A 26,453-nucleotide genomic window follows, 5' to 3' on the forward strand; every position below is an offset into this window, starting at 1 on the left:
TCAATAAAAAAATCAAATCATTTTATTTAAATTTTAATAAAAGCATTTATTGTGTAATAAAAGCAAATTTTCTATTAATTGGGTATTTAACACATCAATATTTTTCTCACACTCACAGCCAAAATGGCGCCCCTAAATTCTCACGCCCCGGACAAACGTCCGGGTTGCTCCCCTCTAGAGCGGGCCCTGGGTATTTTCTCCCAATGAGATTAAAATACGTAAAAATGAATATTTTGCCCTGAATTTTGTACAGTTCATATTCGTATCATTGCATACTTATATGCGCGGAATTAGTTGATATTCGGTGAATTTCTTTTAATTCTGTCATTTATTCTGCCATTTTGTGTAAATTATTGTGCAATTAGACGATTTTGTTAAAAATATTTGCAGCGGAGAATAAACAACAACGAACATATAAAAGCGGCTCTGAATCATTCGTGATTGATGAATTACATGGAAAAGTTAGAACAGATCGTTGAACTGGTATGAATTTGATTAAAAAATGAATATAGGGTAAATGTACCTATTACTGCGGTATATTTTCCCAATGAGATTAAAATACGCGAAAGAAAATATTTTGCCCTGATTAAATTTGTCCAATTCAATGAGATTGTATTCTCGTTGGCGAGGCCAACAAAATTGTCAGTCATTCTCATATTTGTATAATCTCAAGATTTAAAAAAAAGAAACATTCTTCATAAAAGGTAAATTTATAATAAGACCATTTTACTTGAATCTCGATCACCACAGGACTGTTTGTTCACATGATTCTACATCTACATTCTTTGTATTGCTAAAAATTGCAAAGGGAAAATTTTATTATTACTTAATTATCTACTTCGATTCAATAAAAATATAAAAAGAAACTTCCCTTGCATTTTTATTAAGGAGCCTTTTTAAAAAATTGCCTTTTTAATTAGGAGCTCATTACTGCAGTACACAAATCACTGAGAATGTCCCTAATATTGCGTGCGTGGTGTGAATTTCAACTAGGATGAGAAACGAGGTTCACTTCAGCCAGTTCAGCCTAACATTTTAGGTTAGGTATACCTATTCGATACACGTAAGTAGATAGGATACGATTCTAGATAAAGAGAAAAGTAATGAAAACAACAGTAACAGAAATAAAAAACAAAGTAAAGTGAAGTGCACGAAAAAGATCAAACGAGTGTTCACATTGTAAATGCAATTGTGAAATGTAAGTTTCACAACGTTGTTAATTTAAAACAGCTTCAACCTATGATAAAATTAATAAAAGGTTTATTCATTTCAAATGTAATAAGTAAAAAAATAATTTGTTACACCCAGGATTTATTTAAATGAATGCCTATCTACATAGTTTGTTTCCGTACGCTCGTATATTTTGTATTCTAATCCGCAGTAATTGGTACATGGTTCTTTTTCGTCAGCAACAATACGTAAAAAATGTTATCGATTTTAGTTTTTAATATTTTCTGATGTTGTATTAGGTCCTGAGGGCCACGAATCTTTCTTTTGTATTCAGAAGACATCATTCTTCTATAAAATGGTTACACATATTATTTCATGATAAATTAGTAATAATATACTAAATTAAAGTATGATCGAAGCATGATACCGCAGCAATCGATACAGTTGCTCTATAATACATAATGTTATCACCATTACAGTGATCAACATAGGAAAATATTGGATAGGGTACAGTTGAAATGGAATAATATTTTGCGTGGGAATGAAATATTCTCATTGAAACTCCAGCTTAATAGATGTCGGATCATTTCAATTTGCCAGCAGGAGCTCGAAGTTCCAAGTTTCAAAGAACTAAGACGAGAAGTATCTTTGTTCGATCTCCGTAAAGGAAACCTATAACTCAACAATGGAAAGTTCTGAATTTAATAAAGTTATTGGAAACATACAATAACAACGAAGTTCCTCAGAATGGAGAGGCTAACAATTCCTGAAGCAACGTAGACCTGGAATCATAAGATTCGGGAAGATGAGACCGTTTAAAATGTTTCTTAACAACAGAAATAGTTTTGACATAGTATATGTATGTTTTGTTACTCCCGGCACCATCCAAATAGAATATTACTTTGAAAACTCGACGCTAGAATTAAAATATATATTTTTCAAAGTAATTCAGTCGATTTACCACAAATTTATACGGCTATTTATGCGATAGATTCTGACTAAAATATTATTTTACCCACCGTTGTTTTATTTTCTATGTATAAAAGATCCGAACAAAAGATTTAACATCAAAAGAAAATATTAATCTATACAGTAGACTGTAGTTAGACTAATAATCGTCAAAAATGTGAACAACAAAACCTGAAAATCGGTCAATTGAGCAATAATTATAAAACCAAATTTTTGAAATAAAACGTCCGGAAGCGCCCCGTATTTTTTCATTTCAGTAAAACAAACGTGCGCTTGTCATACGTCGCCGAGTCAATGAATAATTCCACGAGAGCTGCAACACAGCGAGAAAAAAAACCGGCGATGTATTTCAGTTTGAACTGGCAGTCGAAAGTATGGTCGTATTTCCCATGAAATTTTTACACGCGCCGTTTAATACAAATGTCTCATATTGTGTCGAGTCGCGCTTAGTGGACTCCATACTTCTACGCGTTTCCGACGGACGCACGACGACTGCGAAACAAAAACCAGCATCCCGCGGTTTTCGAAACCGACGAAACTTTCGCCGACACGTGTCCCCGATCCGTCGGAAATGCGAGGCAAAAATGGTTCACGTTTATTTTCGTCAAAGTTTGCTACCGCGTTAATTGTTTCCAATTTTCGCGCGAGTTCGGAGTGAATGGAGCATCTGATTTCACAAAGTTCGCTGAAAATAGAGGAACTCTCGTTTTTTGCTATAAAAAACACGCGTGGAGAGACGAAGAAACTAAAATGTATTTGTATGTCTAAGGCAGAGTTGAGCATTAATCGATTAAAATTTTAATCATGATTGATTGATTAATGTGTACGATTGAAATTTCAACCTTTTTGACATCCTAAAATAAAAGCCAAATAATTTAATAAAAATTTGAATAAGATTAAATTTCTAAAGCATAATTAAATAGAGCGTAAAGCAAGCTTTAAAATGACATACAACTCATTAAATTAACGAAAATATCTATTGGTATAAAATTGCAATTAAAACAAAGGAACAAAAATCCTGCATTTCTTTCTTTACAACTTAATATTTCGATAAATTATATATATTTATTTAGACACACACGTGAACGGTGTCATTACTACGAGGGAAGACTCAATTCTCAATATGCTTCAATAAATATATATTTTCATTTCTAAAATTTATTAATCAGAAAATTTCTACACTGAATGTACTATATCTACACTATTCTACACACAGTTTTCGCATATTATAAAGTTAATGAATTGGTAATTACTTTTAAAATAAGTGTTTTATGTACATCTTTGCAACAAATAAATTTAAGTAAATAAATTTGAATACATTTGATCTGATTACTTTTACAAAAACTTACTTAAAAGTACTTTATTTGTAAAAGGTTTGATTTACAAAAGGGTAAAATAATTTGCTGAAGGGTGAAATCAATGCTGTTAATTTAAAATGACTTCAAACAAAAGATAATAAATATTACTCAAATATTTGTTTAAAGAATGTATTTAGTTATATGTACATGTGATATTATACTACGATGTTAATATTAATAAAAGGTTCATTTAAAATGTGTAATAAATAAAAAAATTATTTGAGTAGACTCCTTTTCCCAGGATTGCAAGGGTGAGGGATTCGCGTTCTCATTTCTCGATAATACAAAAATGGGGATTTTCAGTAGTCAAAAAACGCTAGATAAAAGATCGATGTATGGGCGCTGTTTCCCCCGAAAAGTCCTATTTTTTCGTTTACAAAGCGTAATTTGCATTATTTGGCAACGTAATTTGCATTATAGCTATCTTCATAGCTACATGCTGCCGAATAATGCAAATTACGCCTCGTAAACGAAAAAATAGCACTGTTGAGGGCGATAGCGCACTAGATCGATCTTTTATCTAACGTTTTTGACTACTGATAAAACCCCTATTTTTGTATTATCGAGAAATGAGAACGCGGATCCCGCACCCTTGCAATCCTGGAAACGAGTCTACCGTCTTAAGCTACGTTCGTACAAGAATAATGATATATAATAACAATTGCTGAATGATATCGGCGCTACGGTTCGATCGTTAAATACAAAAAAAAACCAAGAATTAACTAAGCAATTTTGCTCATTTTCAAATAATCGACGTTTCGGTCACTAATTTGGACCATTTTCAAGATTGAATTGAATTGCGTCTGTAAGAAAAATAAAATAATTTCTATATAATAACATACAATTTTCACAAAGTAGTAACTATTAAATGTTTAAATGTAAGGGAAACAAATTTTTCCACAATTTTTCACTCACTTGCTTAGGTGTGATTAAGTATGATAATATGAGAGTCGTGAGACTCGTGAAACACGTGTGTTCACCATGTCTGTTTTCACGACACTGATTGTTTTAACAGGGATCTAGGTTATGTAGATAGATACACGGCGGTAAATTCAAAAAATCATAATGTGTCTTTAAACCAGGGCTTCGGAGTCGGTAGACAAAATTCATAACTCCGACTCCGAGTCCAATCCATCTCTTTTTTTACATATCTCCGACTCCGAATCCGACTCCGACTCTGACTCCGACTCCGGAGGTCGATATATAGCTTTTTCTTAATCCCCAAACTCCGACTCCGACTCCGACTCCGAAGCCCTGCTTTAAACTCACCTAGTGAAAATACCATTATGGTAAATCAAAATTTATTGACATTCAATTATAACTGAAATCAAATATTCATACAGTACATTGTATGTGTTATATATTTACTTTGGTTGACAATCAAAAGAAATGAAGGAAAGTATATTTTTGTATTGGAAAGGAAATAATTATATATAGGAAATAATTATATATTTGCAATTTGATGATCAATGTAAATTGGCTGCAAGTTAAGCCTAATCGAGCTGCGGCAGTGCACTGGTTCAAATTCGATAGCTATCCTCTGACACACGTGTGTGATTGAACGTGGCACGGCAACGAATCGAACGCGATTCGTCCTTTTGATTCGGCTTTTCTGTTTGGCCCAGCATGGTTGAAATCCATCGTCGAACAGGCATCCACAACGATTTGCACAATTGGTTAACCACTTCCGAATATACATTCGTGACAGCTCTTTGGACAAAACCCAGATACTGGCCGTCCGCGTATTTATCATGCTATGTGCCTGGAGATTGAATCCGTAATGGTGTCGCGAATTCAGCCATGCCTCGTCGTCGGTTTGCTGATCCCGCTGGCATCAAGCGGACGCAGAAAATAGAAATCTCTATCATGTCTCTGGGAACGGACGCGAGATCGGAGATGGACAGTTTCATCGCGCACCGGCAAAAGAGTTTCGAACGACAGAGGCCGAAAGCTGCTGAGAGTCACGAGACTGCGAGTCTTTACGCGTTTGTAGTCAACCTGTTACGTATAGAAACGTCCGATTTTTAACGGGCACTTTAAACCACAGCACTTTTTCATTCACAGCTCGCTTTTCAAAGATTTTGTTTTTTTTTTTTGTTTTGTTCAATGTACCATTCAGATAGAAATTTCCGAGTGTAATTTTTTAATCTTGCAAAGTTATGCTGCCAATCAAGGGGTTGACAACGCTAAAAAATTGGAATTTTCACGGTTACGTTGGGAAACTGCGTTTTAGATAGAAATTTTCTGCGAATAAATTTCACCAACACGTTCCCTGCTAAGCTGTTTTCGAGGAGCTGTCATTTTCAAGCAACGTGGACCGGAAACGGTGCACGTTATAGAGTTTGATATGAATGTACAAACATTCAACATTTTTTCGCTGTCAACGGCGACACGAACGATAATTGTTTTCCTGCAATTCATCATAAAGCAATCTTGTATATGAAGATATCTGTCTATCTGTGCAACACTTATCTTTGCGTTTAAACGCAGACGTTCGGATTGGGAAAACCTTAATCTGAGGATTAAATTTGAAATGAGATAAAGTTGGCCTCTCTTTATGTTATCTGACTTTGAAATATTAATATTGTGAAAACTGCATACATTGAACTGTCGTTCCAGTCGTACCAAATTTTATTATCAAGTTGCTAAAAAATGGAGATGTAATTCATAATAATTATATAGGGTTTGATATGTAGTGGATAGATTAGGTAGTGAATATAGCATACACGGGATAAAAACAAATAAAAATTGGATGAAATATTTGAAGATATATTGCGTAACTATTTCTAATGTGTATTACTTGCAGCTATGAATTTCTTAATAAATTGTGTAACAATAATAGCAAGTCATTTATTTCTATCTTCTTGAATGTGTTGAATTAAATGTTATGAAGTAATCCCTACAGTTTAAATAAAAGGGTAAATGTCCAAGTTAAAAAAGAAAAAAGAAAGAAAGAGACATAGTTCATAGCATTTCCCATACGCTCTCCTTCTTTGATTTTCTATGATTCTATCATTGAAACAATTGGCTTGTGATAGCTAAAATATGATATAAATATTTTACAGGGTGTCTCAAAATTACCTCCGTTTTAATTACGTCTTCCAAATACTGCATCGAGACTTGTTCTAGATCTTGTCGCTTCATTAGGATTATTTACCATTTCCAATCTTAATTTACTTCTAAACATTACTAGACTGCAAGAAGTTTCACTTCTGCCGCGCGTGGTTTTCCACGCGTATGTTTTTTTACTTATGTACCTGACACCTGTCAAAATTTTTCAGGTTAATTTAGAACAAGGGTTTGGATAATTGTTTATAAATCTGTCAGTAGGAACAAAATCCGATGAGAACCTGCATGTGATACTACCTGGAGGTTGATTCTATGTTATCCAATTGCAAATGTTCAACAAATTAACTCTGGTTAATTAGTTATTAACAATTGTTGCGCGGGCTGATTGTTTCGGAAGTTCTCATAATGCGTAAGACAAGGAGGGTCGAACTGTGCGACAAGGACAGACATACATAACATACCACTTCTCCAGAATTTGTTAATAACTAACAATTTAAGCATCAAACCTGCATAAAACGGAAATGGGAATGTAGCCAAGGCTTCATTTTACCATTCTACAATCTTAAAAGTTCACCAATGAAGTCTTTAAAGTTAGTAAATTAATTATGAAAATGTTACTTGTCAAACTATTCGAGGTTATTCGTGAAATTTTGTCACTTCCGTAACGCTAGAAAATTGTGTACCCCCTCAGCAAAGAAGTTTCACTTCAAAAGTTATTTTGTTTTAGAGGGTGTACATATACTTATGTGATTGACTGTACACATTCGATAAAATTGTTCGACGCTCTTTGCCCGAGTTTCGCTCGGGATGTATTGTCAAGCATTTAATTTCTGCGTCCAATAGAAAATCCCGGGTTAATTGGAAAATTACGAATTAAGCTAGACACAGTACGTACTGGACAATTTCCGTGATGGCCGTGTGTAATGGATCGGATTGAATCCGCGTGATAGAATGAGAAATCGCGGAGGACAATACGCTCGCCGCGTTTCCGCCGGAATTGGCGGTGATCCAGGTACTTCGAAACCCTCATACGTGTCGATAATGGCGTGGCTACCGGGTTCTCTTATGGTGCAAGCCAACCAATGAATCGTCGTTGAACGTTACCATTCTTTCTCCGGCGTTTTCCCGAGCCGATTTCGTTTCCAGGCAAGAAAAAGCTCGCGATGGCCCATGCAATAGGGTAAACCTTAGCTCTATACCTGCTGAAATTTTTTGTGCGAGATTTTTTTTTACACTGCTCCACAGTGTTGCGATCAATGCTAATTAGCTGGGCAAAACTCATAACTAGACAGCGGATCTTTATGCAAAATACAAATGTTGTACACTGATTGTGGGAAGCAGGAATAACAATAAAAATTGATTTCATCCCTTAACGATTTTGTTACATTAAAAGCAACATTATAACATTCTTGTGTGTGTGAATTTTTAAAATTTTTTACTATTTTATATTTCACGCAACGAATTTCTTCATCAAATGCATAAAGATCCGCAGTCTACTCATAACGTAATTCCGTTAAAAAATGTCTGGACAGTAAGAATATTAACATTTCTCTGTCGGTAAAACTCCCATAGTCTTTTTCGTCGGCAGAATCGTGCAGGCATTTTGAATTCTTATGTATATGTGTTATATATCGGTATAATTTTATTTTGCCGTGTAAATCATATACAATAGGTTAACTAATAATATTATTTAAGAAAAGGTCAAATTGTATAACTTCTTTTGCCGGACTCGGCCGGACTTGCTTCTTTCATAGTTTTGAAGAATACTTATTTCAAAACAATGATACTAAATATCGTTCACCCGTTTTGGCCCGTTAGTCATTTATATCATTTTTTAGAAAAGACATGGAGTATGCCACTATTTCATGTGGTATTGAAATTGACGATAGAAAGTTTACAGAATATGCACTTCAGACTTATTCACGTATTTAAACAAAAACTATAAAATATTTAATTTATGCTATTTTCACAAACGTTACAATTAATTGTTATATTTGTCCATTTTAAATAAATGATATAATTCGTTTAAATTCATGTAGTTTTTATATACACTTGTCATGATTTCTGAGAAATAAAGCGTTATCACTACAAGAGAACACAAAAATTTGAATTTTGTCCACCTAGAATCGAGGAATCGATCACTGTGGCGACGCGAACTTTTCCGTTCGTTCGCTTCGAATTATCGAATTTACAGAACGGAAATGCTCCGGCGAACTTCTCCAATATCTTTTTCGGCCGTTATAAAATTCTTAAGAAAGTCGTAGCAGCTCGCTGGACGCATAAAACACAAAACATCCTTCACCACTTTCGGGCAGGCCGCGCGTCGCTACGCTAAGTCCGGAAAGTAGCTTCGGGCTTTCGAAAGTTTCGCGGGCCGCGGGACCTTGTGGACAAATGCGAAACGGTGAACTTGTACTACACGGTGCAACATCAAGTGATAGAAATCTCGAATGTGCAGGACGCTCTTGGGGGGAAAAAAAGAAAAGCACGACAAAAATGTTTGTGAGCAGTCGTCGGGAGCGTTTGTGTACGGGTTCCGAGAACTTTACCTTGTCGTCCGTTGTTGCGTGTGCAGCCCCTGTTGTTTCGCTACATGTGTCGAGTCGTAATGAGTCAGAAGTAACCGAGTCGTTTCGTAGTCTCTGTAGAGCTCGCAGTTAGCCCCACGGGGAATTATGGTTTTTAAAGGGGGATGAACACGGGAAGTTGGGAGAACTTGTGCGTATATTACGAGAATGATGGATAATATTCCTTGCGTAACTAGATTGCAGATAATTGTACACTGAAATATGCCAATTAAATGTTAAGCCTCACTGTGGTCTGCCTGAATCGTTTATGTCCGGAACGAAATTTCACTCTTGAGGATTTCTCTTTCCCATCAATGCTACAAATGTGTACCGTTCCAACGCTCATACATACATTATAATATTAAAGTAGGAACCAACAATTTTTTAGATTTTCTGAACGCCGAAAACAGTAAAAACAGTAGTCGTAGACATAATAAACGACCCAGATCGCATGGTAAAAATTCGGAAAATTATTATTTATCTACCGTGCTGAATTTTATTTAGTAAATTAAATGGGGCCTATTCACGATCAATCATGTTGCGCAATAGGCATTATTTTAAGCACAATGCTTGATCGTGAATAGGTCCCTTAACTCTCCTAATATGTCAAAAAATCTCAACTCGTTTAGATCAATTTTAAAAGAAACTTAGTACTTTTTGTCATGGGGGATTGTCTAGTCTGAATTGAATCGAACATGTTGCTAGGATGTTAATCGATTTCCAGTATTTACGACGGCGGGTAGAAATTGACCTGTTTCGCAGAAAAATCTTTGCATCGTCGTCAGTATCTGTAAGAGCTCCGAAGTGGTTGGACCTACGCCAACATCAGGGCCGATGCACTTCCGCATCTGTCCCAGCGTATCGATCGGTTGGTCATCCCATCAGTGAACCCTCCAAGGTAATGCTAATGGTCAATTGCTTGCCAACACTTTGTCCAACTTTCACTTGGCCGTTGCAATGTTATATCAACGATCGAAAGGTTGGGAAATAATCGTGGAGCTTCTATTATTGTGTAAAATGTGTATTCCGCTTAAGAGCATTACTCAATTGTCCGGCTGGATAAAATAGTATTTTAAATAGTAAAGAGTAAATAATCATATCTATTTTATAAAGTATGCGTACAACTTTGAGGATAAAATATTTTATTTAATACAGTAATTTTTGAAAATAGTATTTTATTTTAAGAATATTTAAGATATTTTTTTCTTTTGTCTTTATTTTCAATTTCAATTTTAAATATTATTACTGAAAATAATGGTTCGAACTCACAATAGATTTATGAATATACATAGTTTCCTAATGATAAGACATACACTGTATGTTTATCAACAAATAAAGAATTTTTAGTTTAGATTTTCTATATTAATGCATAAAAAAACAGAGGTCACCTTAAAATAAATATATAATTTATTTAATATAAATAAATAAGAAAAAATAATGATATACAGGGTGTCCCAAAATTTCTGTTACACGGGATATCTCGATTTATCCATCACATTTATAAAAAAATACTTCCAATGAAATTTGTATGGTTTTCAGAGCTATATAGAAAGGTGCATTTTTCAAATATTTTATTTGACGCGTTGAAGGTCATTTGAAGGTCAAGTTCACTTTTTTAAAATGGAAGCATAATTTTTTTTATTATACCAACTTATTCTACGAGAAAAAAACAAATAAGTTTTATTCGAAACATTTTTTAATTCGACATCAACTTTTTAAGTTATTCAATGCGTTTTTGATTACTGAATAACCCCATTTTTGTATTATCGAGAAATGAGAACGCGAATCCCGCACCCTTGCAATCCTGGAAAAGGGAGTCCTGCTCCCTCAAAACTACTCCAAGTAAATTCCAACTCCCTCAAGAAAATTGAAATTTTTAAGGTTTAAGATCTTTTTTACTTCGTGACAACTATCATGTCGTTTCCCGTGCCACCAACGAAACGATTTTCCAGACTTGCGTGTGAATAATTCCCAGAACAGATGCTGTCCTATTAAAAACGTTTCGCCAACGGCGCGGCGGTGTACCAACTTTTCTCCCATTTCGTCTACTTTTCCGCGTGTCGCAGAAGTTTCTGCTTGAAAAACTGAATAGCCCGCGTCTGCGTGGAGGTGAGCAAGTTTCTCATGGATATCGCGGGGAACACAGTTAAAACGGAGTTTATAAATACGAGGAGAGAAGCGAGTCTCTTCTGCGTGCTATGAGTTAACAATTACGCATGGTACTCTGGAGGGTATTCTCCCGCGGTAACCACAGCCGGAACACGGCTAACCGGGAGAAATCGCGAGATTGCTTATCTTAGGATTAACATCGGGTTGCGTTAAGACCAAATTGCCTCGAATTTGCCCGAGAAAAACAGTGGATCTCACCGCAGACTGGTTGCCTGTTGCGTGCTACCGTTTTCTTCCGCTTTCCCTTTTCCTTCTTTTCCTTTTCATCTTCGTAAATAAGCGCACATAATTATTCGAACGACTGCGGACGGTTAATGGATACGTCCACTATACTTGTAACTGCAATGCATTCGCAACCTTCTTGTAAATATTGCTTGAACGATCTCTTTTCAATCGTCCAATATCTATCATTAACGATTTCTTTATTATTTTATCACTAAAATGCATAAGTATAGGTACATACTTAAGTTTTGTTTGCACTAATTACACTGTCCAACAAAAGTTGCAACTCTTTTTATGTTTCCCAACTCTATAAGAACTCTATAAGAACCACCCAAACAGTAATTGTGGAACTGGTGTTGGACAGTGGTATAGCTTAAACAATATTTTGATTCTCGTCGAACGTCTTTTATTATTACCACGCTTATATTAGCTTGCCGTGTCGTTGTTGTATGCGTAAAATCTTGTAATCGAATTTTAAACCACTTCTCGATGAGCTAGAGACTTGAAACTTTAAAGAAAGCTCAAAACTGGATGACAATGCAATAGTTAAAAAACAAATTTAAAAATAAAACTGTGCGTTTAGGAGAAAAAATGTTTAATATTAACCGTCACACCTCGCTGTGCGACGCTCGGTAGTGCGTCATCGCGTTCAGCGATCCCCGCTCCGCGCGCCAGCGCTCCCTACTCCACTACGCGTTCCCACTCCGACTCAGTGTGGCCAGATGAGGTTGCCGGCAACCTCATTTCCCCCTCCACCTTATCCCCTTCCACTAATCCTATTCCACCGTTCAGTCCCTATCGCGCACGCGCAACGTGTCTTCCATTCGCCTCACTCTGCCTCATTGTATTCTCGTCGCGCAACGTGTCACATATTACTCTGGTCATCAGAGAGGGGGTACTTGTATTCCCCCGATTCCTTTTCGATTACCCCTGTCTGGACTGCTCCGACTAATCCCCACTCCACTGTCCCACTTCGCACCGAAGGAGCTCGGTGTGGAGCTCCGTTCTTTCAGTTCCATTTCGTACAATTTCGGACTCCATAAAGAGACGCCGCGCCGCGCCGCGCCGTCTCTCAGAGTCATCCCCTCATTCTATCTCGCGTATTTCCATCTCTTGCGTTTCTATATCTTACTATTTCATACCAGTGTTTTACTATATCTTGCGTTCCATTTAAAAAAGACTAAAAAGGAGAAAATTAAAAAATATATATAAAAAAAACTTCTTAAAAACCACGCTTATATTAAAATGCCCTAAAAAGGAGAAAGTAACTTTTTTTATACATTAGTGACTATAAATAAAAGCGTGGAGCGCTAAACTATGTTGACGTAATCTTCGTGGGCGCTCTACGCTTTTAGACTAATGTCTAAAAAAAAATTATTTTCTCCTTTTTAGTGCATTTTAATATAAGCGTGGTTTTAAAAAGTTTTGTTTATATATTTTTTAAATTAACGTTCATTAAAAAACGCCATTTCAATAACGCTGCAATCTTTCCTCCAATTGGAGATTAAAACAGTGTTAATTATAATATTGATTAAAAGTTATTCGCGTAAAAAATAACATTGGACGGATTTTTGTACGTAACTTCCAAAGGCAGGATAAAGTGTGAAATCTCTGTCGGTCGAATTGTTATGAATGGTATCGCGGGGTTCATATTTTGAATTACTGTGTTGCGGAAGTTCCTTAATTACTATGTCGAGGAAGTTTGTTTCGCTAACTCATCGTTCACTGCCGAGGAAATATTCCGCAAAATATGAGACAGGAATTGAAAATTTCCTCGTTTCTTCTTATACTGAAATGAAAATGCTACGATTTTGTTAAATTGCAAGCTGTGCAGTATTCAAACTCAAACTTTCTTTATTATATAAATACCTAGAATTAAATACCGTCAAATTTCCCGCTGTGGACGGTTTAGATTAATGAATTGATGACTCGGTTTAAGTTCAAAATTTCAACACGACCATTTTGGAAATATGGCGCAGGATGAAATTTTTAAAAATATTGATTATATTAGGTTGGGGAAAAAGAAATCCATTATTTTTACGTTATCTCAAGCGGAGAAATGATGGATTTCTTTTTCCCCAAACTAATATATATTAAAAAATATTTTATATAATAAGATTATAAATATTAATTATAAATTACGTACCGATTTACACCAATACGATGACCTTCAGTCATCAATTGTGTATACAAATGGTTTATAGTGTCTTAATTGTAGAGCGAATTTTTTAAAAGTTACATTTGCAAAAGAAGTACATTTGCGGTGTCATTAAAAAATGTGTGTGTTCTAGTAAGCTCATAACGAGTAAATGGAGTATTGTTCATCGAAAATACAAATTTTCTGCATTATTTCCTATAATATTTCCTTATCTCGTAAACAATGTTTTCACTATCTTCTGTAGAGTTCGCTGTTTTATATTTTTCCTATAAACGCGTAAAATCCTCAGTCTATTAATGACCGAATAATCTTAAAATCAACACTTGCTTGCACTGGAAAGAATTTGGAAAGTCTCCATTACAAAGGCCGGTTTAAACTTCGAACATTCTTTCCTTTCTGATCTCTCATTCCTTATTCAACGAGTATAATTCGGTTTCGCAGTCGAGAATCCATTTAATTTGCTTAGTTATAAATGAGTTTCTTAGGACGTCCCAGTAATTTTCCCGTCCCCGTAGAGTGTTTTAATGACATCGTAAAATGAGAATACTTGGTTCCTCCAGCTTTAACGTTACCATAAAACTCCTTCGAGCTTAGTCCTGCTAACTTTTTCAGTCTGCTACGTAAAGAGAGACTGTCAATTGAGAGGTTTTCGTGACACAGATAAACCATTTCGCAAGCCTATTTAAGGACCAACTGTGCATCAGACCGTACTAATTAGTCCGCTGGATATCTAATTACTACTATGAAAAGAGTTTTCATAGGTTTTCATTAGGTTGCAAGACGCTCTTTCAAATTTTTATTAAACTTTCGACCGATCGAGCATGTGGTGTGTTGCTACCAGAAACTATTCGCGCGGAAGTATTCGGATGAGCAGCTTCATCGAAACGTTTCGAAGCTTTGTACTAGCTAGTGTTTGAAATGCAACCGCATAGTTTCATTTGCCGACATTTTCGACCGCACGGCGGCGGCGTATCCTTTTATTTGTAGCAGAAATAGAAGCAAACGCAAAATAAAACTGTTCGTCATTTCGGATCAACTGTTCTGCATTTTGTGACCGGTCTCACAATTTTATTTAAACCTTTTCACAATTTTCAAATCGCGTTTTCTACAGAGTGACCGTCGTAAAGGTACCGAAGTAAAAATTTCCACTCAATTTGTGCTCCCCTCCCCTAATCTGGCAACTCTGCCGGGATTACCTCGATCAAACTGGAAAGAAGGTAGAAATAAATTTCAGATTAATTTTTCACAAGATACAGATATTTTGACTGAGATTTACAGAAGTTAGACTGCATATTTTTTAATCCAATCGATGTACGATCCGACGCGCGTGTACACTGACGGATACACTGTGTCGGCACAGTGGTATGACCAGGATACGAGTCCTACAAGTTTTCCGTGTACCATCAAAGGACCACCGGAGTCACCCTAGACATACGAGAACATGGATCAATAAATATTATATTTCATGTAGAAAACTATATACAGTGGGTAACGAACGTATTCCAACGACGCCCTTTAAAACTGTATAACTGTTTTATAATTGTACCAAACGACCTGATTTTTTTATAATCAATTAGATGTAGGTTTATGAAATGATGTGCAGAAAAGATTTTATGTGCAAAAATAAAGAAGGCATTTTTTAAAACTTTTTTCTATTTGGGCATACAGATGCTGGAAATTTCATCGAAATCGGTTGACGCAGGAAAAAACGACACGCATCGAAATCGATTTTAAGCAGAAACTCTCATCAAAAGTCGTGTAAAACTATGATTTTCACCATTTTTAACCGCTTGTAGCTCGTGTATATGTTAATCGATTTCGAAAAGTATATTTTAAATTTTCGTTAAGATTCCAAATCAAAATGTTTTAAAAAATGCCTATCTTATTTCTGCATGTAACCTTGTAAATTATAATGTTTGGAAAATCTTTTTTCATATCATTTCGTAAACCAATGCTTCTAATTGATTATAAAAAATCAGGTCGTTTGGTACAATTATAAAAAAATTATTGTGTTTTAAAGAGCGATCGAATACATTCGTGTTACCCACTGTCTATTAATAATTTATTTGACACGAGCATGTTAGGAAAGAGAGCACTGTTAATGTTAATGAGCGACATAAATGCTACAAATGTAAATTGTAAAATTCAAAATATCCAATGTAAGATGAAAAAATGTATTGGTCAAAATATACTGTTTAAAATTTTTCTAACAATGCACACGTTTATTCTACGTTTGATTTGATTAAATAATGAGCTTTAAGAGCTTACCGAAAATGTCGTTTAAAGCATTTCAGTTGTATTATAAAAAGAATGAAGGGATCACTTCTGCGAACCCGAAAAATTGCTCCCACTTTACGCGATCATAACTCCGTCAAAAATTGCTGTATCGATATCGCTAAACAATGGTTTGAAAGACTGAAACCTCTAGTTTCAGATGCCCTGTTTCAAATTGTAGCTATGTTGCTTTTTACAAAGTTATAGCGAGATGAAGGCAACATAGCAACAACGCGATTTATCAAAGAAAATTTGTTTCTCCCCGTGTGATGTTCCAAAGTTGCACAAAATTTTTGTTAACCGTCAATGTTGTCTTTATCGCGCTGTAACTTTGTAAAAAACCAACATAGCAACAATTTGAAACGGAGCATCTGAAGCTAGAAGTTTCAGGCTTTCAAACCATTGTTTAACGATATCGATACAGTCATTTGTGACGGATTTATGAGCACGTAAAGTGGGAGCAATTTTTCGGGGTCACAGAAGTGAATTCCTTAATTCTTTTGAGTGGTCGAAATTTCTATAAAGTCACTGTGTTTTGTGCCCGTGCGAAATCAATACGGGCCGGTTTATGTACTTCTTTAAGGCCTGGTTTACGTTGTATTTTTGTCCAGAAGAATTTAAAAGTTGTTGCACACGTCTTGTTGTTACTGGGAGCTCCATTTCAGCTCGAAATTGTGCTGCATTTTTCCTTCCCTTAGCTGTAGACCTCATTAATATTGAATGTTGTCTCTTTGACTATTTTTTATTACTACCTTTAAGATGATTTTTTCCGTAATTTTCACGTAAATTGATATAATTATTAATCACAGTATATGACACAGTATATCACAATATATTTTCTTAGCAATTGGGGCGCGATTAGAGCAGCCCATATCTTTATAAGCATCGATTGATGCTTTTTCTTCGCTTGTTAGTATACTTTTCCTCTCGGCATTCTCATACACGTGAATCAAATTATAACAAACAGGATTTCTGTGAGTTCTAAAACTAATACTTTTAGAATATTCGCAGTTTTTCGTAGTTCTCTGGTCAGAATACAGAGAAACACTAAGTGACTTTATAGAAACTTCGCACTTGTGTTCTGCACCACACAGAAGAAAATGAAAAAAAAGGTAAATAGTAAACATAGCGGTCTAGAGTACGCAGTCCCTCTATCCAAGTGTCTACAAGGCACAAGACCAGATACGATAAATCAACAAAAATGGTGATATTTTTAAAATATCTATGAAAAAGAAGATGACTCTATAGAAATTTCGACCACTGTAGTTCTTGCAAAAGTTGACAATCTTTTATTAAAACTTTCACTGAAGAATTCCAAATATAAAAAACTGACCTTGCAATGTCCCCTAACAGCTGTTGGATCATATGCACACAGATGTGTGGCATAAATATTCTGGGAGTCTTTGTAAGTGTCTCTGCAGTACTCCTGGCTGGCGATTGTGATGTTGACCCAGTGAAGAATTTTCGTCCTATCACCGTCGTACTGAGGGTATCATCAATTTTTCCACGTTAAAATTCGCGGATTATTCTGACACAAGTTAATTACCTGTTCTTTAATCCAGAACGAAATGCATTGGAATATTTACCGCGAGTCTGCCGAATCCCGAGACTATGGCTTCGTCATTAGCTTTAACGACTTCTGAGGGGGTTGGCAGGGGAACGAAAGATATTAGAGCGGATTTCACGAAACGAGGTTTCACCTGTATAAAAAATTGACATCATTAATCACGGTAACTGACGGGCGAGGGGTAGTTCTCGATTAGGAATTTCTTATAATGTTTGCGTATAATTACGTAACATCGAATTATTACCGAAATCGACATTAACTTCAAATTATTTCTATCTTCTTCTTGCTTATCTTCAATTTTTTTCAGTTTGCATAAGCATCCGCACTCTAAACGCCAGCGGCGGACCGTTAATTTTGGGGCCCTGGGTTAACGCACTGTTTGGGGCCTACCCAATTAACCCAAATTAACTCAAGTACTAAAAATGTTGTTTGTATAATTTATATTTTCTTAAAATTTAATTTAAATTGTTTTTATTTCTATCATTTAACCGCAAAGAGGGCTCTGGGCTGCAGCCAGAGTTGGGCAAAAATTTAATCAACGGTTGACGAATAAATTTCTACTTCAATCGTTAATCGCAATTAACATTTAAACTCCTACTTTAGTCGTTGATTGCGGTTAACAATTATATTCTTTTCAATTGTAATCGATTAACTGCTGAAATTTCGAAATGAAATACGGAATCAAAACTGTATGCATACTGAAAAGATGTAAACTGAGAGTTTTTTTGTTGAGAAATATTTGTGTCGATTCTCCATCTCCGCTCTCTGTCTCTCTCTCTCTCCCTCCTTATTACAATTTATGGATAAACCGTGTGGCGATTAACTTCAACAATTGATTAAATCAGTCTCTCCGATTTTTTGATAATTTCTTCTTTTAATCAACGATTGACGATTAACTTCATCAATCGATCGAATCAATCGTTCATTTTCCAATGATTACCTTTTTTCAATCGTACACATTAATCAATCAATCTTGGTGAAAATTTTAATTGATCAACGCCCAACTCTGGCTGCAGCCCGTACACACTATGTATGAAGTGTACCTTGATCAAAGCGATGTCGTTCACCCACGAATCCGAGGCGTTGTATTTGTCATGATAATAGATCTTCTCGGCAGAATGTATCGAATTTGGTTGCGTCAGATCGACTGTACCAGCAACAATTCTCATGTCCTCGGGCGATTTACTGTAAACAATATTAAACTTTATTTCGAGACCTGTCAAAATTAATGAAATTTCTATTGAAGTTATCTCGAGCTTAAATTATGTTAAATTTGTTTGTTCCACTTGCCTGACTACACAGTGAGCGGCTGTAATAACGTAGTCCGCGTTCAAAATCGATCCACCGCAAAAATGGCTCGACGAGAATACGGATTGAAGGGAAACCTAAGAAGAATTTTACTAATTTCAGAAGCTATAATGATATTATTAGTAACAGCTTCACTGTGTCGATTAGAAAAAGATCGTATCGTGATCATTTTTTTGTATCACACTCACTTGATAAGGAATTTGTCCCGGTTTCGCTACTGTTCCATTTATGATCCTTGACTCAAGTTCACCTGTAACAATTATTCACAATAAAAATTTTAAGTCATTGTCTTGTTTACCAATTTACAGATAGTAAACATTTCTGGATACTCCAGTGTGCAAGACTACCAATTTCTTTAGTCACCCCGTTACACGGTTTCAATAAAAATATTTTTTGAACCTTAATTTCGAGGAAGATAATGTGGGTTTTTCGAGAAAACAACGATAGATGTTGGAAACAGGCTTCTAATGCACGTTGCAATATCAACCAAAGTCACTTGATAAGCTTCTATCTTTCGAACGGGTAATTAATAGATAAACACGACTGCCACACTTACAATTAGCCACAGCAAAAATTAGTGGAAGGAAGAAAATAAGCGACATCATCTTGTAGGCGCAAATGATTTACTTTGTGTTTCTGCTGATATTAAATCGGCGCATTTATATACTTCGTACGATTGAAAAACTTTTGTGAGATTAGATAAGTTAATAGATATTGTGCTCCTGTCTGGATTTCATTAAGATAAGATATGCCACAATATCGCACAGATACAATTTTTGGGAATCTCTGATTTTCTTTCAATAGATGTCAATAATTCATTTTGTTAATCTTTCGTTCTGTGAAATTATTATTTCACCAAACTTGAAGATGCTACGGTTTTGGAGACTTTTTAATGTTTATTTGTACTACTGACTCGCGTGTGTCCTCATGTTTTGAAAGTTGATTCCCCACAGGGTTTGTTGATTTCTAGATTAAAATGTTCTCGAATCTTTCACGATTATTAAAACGTGGACGAATAACATTCAGGAGAGGTGCTCTATCGCTTTGTCACGGATTGTATTACTTTTCTTCGAACTGGAAGAAATAAGTGAAAGAAGATCAGATTGTCCCAGCGTCAAAAGATAGCTATCACAAATGTTTCACATTTCTTTCGGAAACACGGAATTGCGAGAACGTTGCCAGTGGACACAACGTCAAATCCAGAGGCAGGTACAAACACGAGGAAGATCCCAGTGCGCAAATATGGCGGGTATCTGGTGGACAACATATATTTGCCACTTTATCTTTGAGAGTCACGCGAAATTGTGTACTTGCGCCAGGAAACGGACACGAAGATAATAAAACCAAAACATTTGGTTTACGAGTTCGCGTTTATCATTATAACAAATTCCAGGTTGTATTCCGCGAGACTACATTTTAAATAATTTCTCGCCAGGATATTTTTTCCGCGACCCTCTTTCATCAGAAAATGTCATGGCAAATGCTTTTAACAACTCCCGAGGTTTTATGATGAAAATTTTACTTTTTGTTTCCACTATTTTCCGTTATTAACTTTTTAATAATGAAATGGAAATTTCTGTACGGAGCACTTTGATAAAGGTGTAGGAGAGTGTTACAGTGGAAAGCATTATGTACATATACGAAATATTTAATTTAACGAATAAACAAATTGTTTATGTACTGCATGTAGTAAATATTTAAATTGATATAATACTTAAAGACATAGAATAAGATGGTGGAGTGTACAAGAATGAAATATTTTCCATGAAATATGAGAAGATCAAAATTCAGCTCCTGACGTTCAAGAAACTTTTCATTAATTTCTATTGTCACTTTCTTTGTTTAATTCCTTTTCATTTCTGTGTATATTTGTTTAAATATTTTCTTGAAATATTCGCTACTGAAACATTAAAAGACCAAAATCTGTGGAGTACACTTGATACTTTAAGACAGAGTTGGTCATTAATCAATTAAAATTTTAACCAAGATTGATTGATTAATGTGTACGATCAATCATACTCTTTTCTTAAGAAAGGTAATCAATCATACTCTTTTCTTAAGAAAGGTAATCATTCATCAATCCATCAAAAATGGACAATTGATTCAATCGATTGATGTAGTTAATCGTCAATCGTTGATTAAAAATAGAAATCATCACAAAATCGGAGACTGATTTAATCAATTGTTGAAGTTAATCGCCACACGGTCTATCCATAAATTGTAGTAAGGAGAGAGAGAGAGACAGAGAGCGCAGAGATGGAGAATTTTGACAGAAATATATCTCAACACAAAACTCGGTTTACATTTTTTTCAGTATGCATACAGTTTTGATTCCGTATTTCATATCGAAATTTCAGCAGTTAATCATTAATCAATTATCCAATTAACGACTAAAGTAGGAGTTTAATTGTTAATTGCGATTAACGATTGATTAAATTTTTGCCCAACTCTGCTTTCACAGGTCATGTTACAATTATAGTAAGTAACAAGTATCAAGATCTCAAGATCACTATGAAGGTCAAGATAAACACCAGCATATTGATACAGATAATACCAGTGACATAACTTTGTTATTTTTTAATCAGTTGTTTATAAAACTTCGACCGATTTATTTGTGGCATTTTTCTGGCTAAAATGAGACCAAAAAACAACACAATATGGATGACCTTGGATCGAACTATTTACTCTATAATAATAATTATCTCTATAATAGTTTATGCCAAAAACAAAAGTACCTTCAAGAATAAGTATGATCAAAAATATAGGCATCCACTAAAAATTTCAATTGTAATCTGTACAGAGCTGTCCAAGGTTACTATAAGGTCAAACAAATACAGTCATCGTGTACTCTCTTCTATGTATTTCCCATCACTTATGTCGCAAACATTTTCTCGTATGATCCCTAATTTTCAGTTAACGGAATTTTGAGCAGAAAACGGTTTTTTTCAAAGCACTTTGCGGCGTTTGCGTTTTGAAACGCGATGATTGCCTCCATCTGTTAAATTAAGGGACTTCTCGGTAAAGACGTTGGCGAGCATCGCTCGTTAGTGAAATTTTTCCCGCGATCAATGGAGTCGTGCAGTCTTTTTCCCCGTTAAATGCTTTAGTGGTGTTATTAGCGGAATCGGAGAGAGGGTGAGGGGGTTGTGATCATGGCACCAGCTATATAGTCGACGGCTTTACGTGTTCTTTACGAGTTCAGCGTGTTTTTGCGCCGGGTCACGTTCCTTCGTCTTTTTCCTTTCTCAATTTTTACTTGCAGCGGGCGAGTCGTTAGAAAATAAAAAGTATCCTACACGAACGAAAATGAATTACTTGCGCGTGCACGCCGCTGCCATGCCGGCTAGACTAGGTCTAATCGATTACGTGCTCCGATGGAAAATTATTATATATCACCGATTACGTCGTTTGCCGCTGATGGAAAAAGCGGCTGACGCGTCGCTAACGAGTTAATTATAACGAAAACTTTATTATCACTGATTATTCGCGCCCCCTGTTCGCCGGGGACTGTCAGTTTCGCGTTACAATTTCTTCATTTTACCACAGAATATGAGAAAAATACATTGTTCAAGTTTTTTTGGGAACGGTTTTGTTTTTATCAAACCGGAAACGGAAGCAGAACAGATGAAAACTGTTAAATTTTGGTACAATTGATTCGCAAACGTCGAATTCTTTTTTACCAAGCTTATATTAGCTTGCCGACTTGTTGTTGTTGTATGCGTCAAATCTTTTAATCGAATTTTAAACCACTTCCCGATGAGCTAGAAACTTGAAACTTTAAACATAGCTCAGAACTGGATGACAATGCAATATTAAAATGCTAATTTCTAAAAAAAACGGGCGTTTAGGAGAAAAAAATTTAAATATTAACCGTCACACTTCACCGCGCGACGCTCAGTAGTACGTCATCAAGTTCAGCGATCCCCACTCCGCGCGCCAGCGCACCCTACTCCACTACGTGTTTCCACTCCGACTCATCCCCACTCCACTGACCCACTTCGCACCGAAGGAGCTCGGTATGGTGTTCCGTTCATACAGTTCCATTTCGTAAAATTTCGGACTCTATAAAGAGACGTCGTCTCTCGGAGTCATCCCCTCATTCTATCTCGCGTATTTCCATCTCTTGCGTTTCTATATATATATATATATCTGACTATTTCATACCAGTGTTACTATATCTTGCGTTCCATTTAAAAAAGACTAAAAAGTAGAAAATTAAAAAATATATATAAAAACTTTTTAAAAACCGCGCATTATATTAAAATGCACTAAAAACGAGAAAATAATGTTTTTAGACATTAGTCACTATAAATAAAAGCGTGGAGCGCGCCCACGAAGATTACGTCAATATAGTTTAGCGCTCCACGCTTTTATTTATAGTCACTATAATGTCTAAAAAAATTATTTTCTCCTTTTTAGTGCATTTTAATATAAGCGTGGATTTTAAAAAGTTTTTCATATATACTTTTTTTAAACGTTTATGTGAACATTTTTTCTTATCATAGGACAGAAATGCTTCGGAGAGATTAAAAGAAAAATATGTGCACTCTCTCAATATTTTGATGAGAAATGTTTGTAATAACATTATTTTGTTATTTCTGGGCATATACTTGTCTTAAGGGGAAAAAGGTCTTTCGTAATGAGTTTGTAGAAGAAATGTAAACGTTTTTGAAAAGATTGTAAGAGACATATGAGCTTGCATTGTCAATTACTGTTTCTGCATTTCTTTAAAGTTGTTATAATTATATAATCTTTTTTTTTTACACACAATTGGTAATGTCCTCGTTTGTCAAAGATTGTTCCACATTTGAGCAGAGTATAAAAATGTCACTAACCTCAGGTGTCCCACTTTTAAACGTTATTTCAAATGTACGGTTCGTCCGAGGACCGAATCAGAGTTAAAAGGAATCCGAAAAATCGACGTTTCTTTTAGAATAAGTGAAAAGGCGTTTCAATTCTTAATTACGTTACCCCTCTGATTGCTCTCTCACCAGTTCCCTTCGGTCTCATTACGCGAAGAATAAAACGAATCTTCAAAGCGTTTTCTCTCTATATTAAATTCGCTTTATTTGTACCTCTTTAAAGGCACAACATTCACCTCGCGGAGCTTTGACGAAGCTACGGGCAAAGTATTTCTTGAAAATACGATTCGCGTCCCTTTTTGCTTGTCTGTCGCTGATGTATAATAATAAGGGGGTCAGTTGGTCGTAAATGTCAAAGTTCTCTGGCGAAACTGCGGCGATAGATGAACACAAAGCAGTCGAATGGAATCACGGGAGAAAGTAAAATTACGGGGAAACTCTCGCTGTGGTGGATCGAAATTGTGCTAGCGATGTCGCCGAGGACTGCGAAGTTCGATAACGATTGAACGATTTACGGCGCCTAAGGCGGCGGCGGTCTGGGGCGGCGCGTTCAACCGACAAAAAAGGATCGAAATTGGTCCCTCATTGAAAGGGTGTTCTTGTTTATCTGATAATGTCAAAATACAGACTGTTACCGAGCTGGTGGCACAAGCTGCAACCAGAAGAATCTACGAGAAAAGAGAATGTTACTTTGTCAAGGCTTCCTTCTCGAGTAAATCGATATTGAAGATTCATCGAGTTCGTGCACACTTGGCTACACAGTACCCTGGTTTTTGTTGTGTCTGCATACAGGAACTTCGTCAAGGTCATGGCTTGTTGCTGTTTCAAACCTCCTTTGTTATTCCGTCGATACAGAGGCTGCAACAATTATGGCTGTGAATTATTACGAAATGGTATATTATAACTTCCAAAATGTGTGTGGTAAGTAAGTATACAGGGTGTTCCAAAAATGCTATATTTCCTTCAAGATGTGATCCCTGAGGTCATTTGAAGTAACTTTTCCCTTTGCGAAAATGTTCTCCGCGACTTTGTTAAGGAGTTATTCACGAAAGTTTAAACATGTTCTAACAATCATAATGTATTAGCATTGGATATCACTGGATTCGGGAAAGTCTGTAGAATCTTTTGCTGTAAAGAACAATTCAATATCTTTTATAATAACATCACAATTCAAAGTTGAAAAATGTGACTTTTTTTAAAACTCAATTTTCTCAAAAACTGTACGTCTAGGAGAAAAATTAAGGTCAGATCCGGAATCAGCGCGAGAAACACTATCAGAATCGCATAGTGGGAATCGAAATACAAAAAAAAAAAGTTGAAATTTGTTGCACCGTGTAATCAGAATCATTCTCTACCTTTTTTTCAATAGGTTTCGAAAGAATACGTCTTTTATTGGGTTGGAAAGAAAGTTCGTAGCGTTTTCAAATTAAGAATTCATATGTTTATTCAATAACACAAAAAGTAATAGAACGAAATGGAAAATAGGTTATCGAATAAACGTATGAATAAATATCTGAATTTTAGCTTTCAATTTTAATTTACAAACGCTACGAACTTTCGTTCCAACCCAATACCTGTAAAACACATGTACTAATTTTCAATAAAAGTGTTCCTAATCGAGAATAATGATTTAAAACAGAAATGGGTCTCAATTAGGCTAGTTACTCTACTCACATACACAGATACTTAAAACAAAAGTGTACGTTTCTGAAAATTGATTCGCCTCCTTTTCTGGTTGTACCACCAGGTATACGGTAACATTTTGTATTACGGTATATGGAGAATAATTTTCAACCAGACTTTCCATCGTACATTTCAGCGAGTCGTGCTCAATAAAAAATCTAACAGGACGACAGGGAATTTTCTGCACATTCGGAACGGTGTTAAGTGTTATCAAATGAAAACTGTTTCACGAATACACGGTTTTTGTTCAACTATGTTTAGTCAAAGCGCGAGAAATGGTAAATTTAAGGGAGTAACACGGACATATACCGCATTCCCCCAGTGCAAAAAACGCTTCAGCTTTAAAGCAGAACGTTTTACCGCCGAGTACGGAACAGCCGGAATCGTGCGAGGGAGGAAGATTGAAGACAGTATTGGCAACAGAACCATTCCATTCGCCTGTAAATGAAATTGAAACGTGCAGGGTGCTTCTGGACGCGGAGCATCACCTTTTAAATCGGATTCTGGTGGCCACGGTGCACAGCTCCGAAAACCTGTTCAGAAACTCGAAATATGAACATTCAAGAATTCATGATTATCCGTCAGTAAATTATAGTTAAGAATATGCTCTTGTAGATCAGTAAAGAAATAACAATCTTGAAAGGCTGAGTTCGGTGTCATTTGTGTTCAAAATTGGTCATTGCTGTTGAGTTCAGTTAAGGAGTGAAAAATAGATGTTGTAATAAGTATATTTTTATAAGTACAGTAAATCCTTCATGAAAACAAAAAGGCCGGACACGATAAACGCAAAAAAATATCCCCTCCACTGTAGTAATCTGATCTCGGCTCAGATATATCGGTGTGAACCACTACTAATGCGACTCGGGGAGTCGCAGTCGTCGGCACAGTTCAAAGGCCCGTGCGTTCTCACAATGTAACACCCATATTTAATCTTTTTTATTATTACTTTTTTTGTTATGAAACTTTCACCAATGTATTTGTGACACTTTTCTGATTAAAATAAGACCAAACACGATATAATTTCAACTGTATTTAGTGGTTTCAATTGACGATGAACGTTTAATTGACGATGTCCGC

At 35.8% G+C, this 26,453-nt stretch overlaps 2 protein-coding genes across 3 annotated transcripts in view; one reads left to right on the forward strand and one right to left on the reverse strand.

Annotated features, from left to right (window-relative positions):
* Hwt (SH2 domain-containing adapter heavyweight) overlaps positions 1-26,453 on the forward strand; it is a 377,169-nt gene that overhangs the window by 61,458 nt on the left and 289,258 nt on the right. The window lies entirely within an intron of this gene.
* Positions 14,742-19,150, reverse strand: LOC143219412 (trypsin Blo t 3-like). Its single transcript, XM_076445422.1, has 5 exons — positions 19,138-19,150; positions 19,020-19,081; positions 18,814-18,908; positions 18,567-18,708; positions 14,742-15,107 (listed from the first exon to the last, which is right to left on the reverse strand). The coding sequence occupies exons 1-5, from the start codon at positions 19,148-19,150 to the stop codon at positions 14,964-14,966; spliced, it is 456 nt and encodes a 151-aa protein (XP_076301537.1). The 3' UTR covers positions 14,742-14,963.

Source organism: Lasioglossum baleicum, chromosome 2 (assembly GCF_051020765.1).
Source record: "Lasioglossum baleicum chromosome 2, iyLasBale1, whole genome shotgun sequence".
NCBI classification, from domain to species: domain Eukaryota; kingdom Metazoa; phylum Arthropoda; class Insecta; order Hymenoptera; family Halictidae; genus Lasioglossum; species Lasioglossum baleicum.

What these genes read in the sequence shown, in the direction of transcription:
- LOC143219412 (XM_076445422.1), bottom strand. An exon ending in GCCGCTCACTGTGTAGTCAG is followed by an intron (nt 18,709 to 18,813) that starts GCAAGTGGAACA and finishes TATTGTTTACAG; the next exon opens with TAAATCGCCCGAGGACATGA. An exon ending in ACGACATCGCTTTGATCAAG is followed by an intron (nt 15,108 to 18,566) that starts GTACACTTCATA and finishes TCGTATGTCTAG; the next exon opens with GGTGACTCCGGTGGTCCTTT.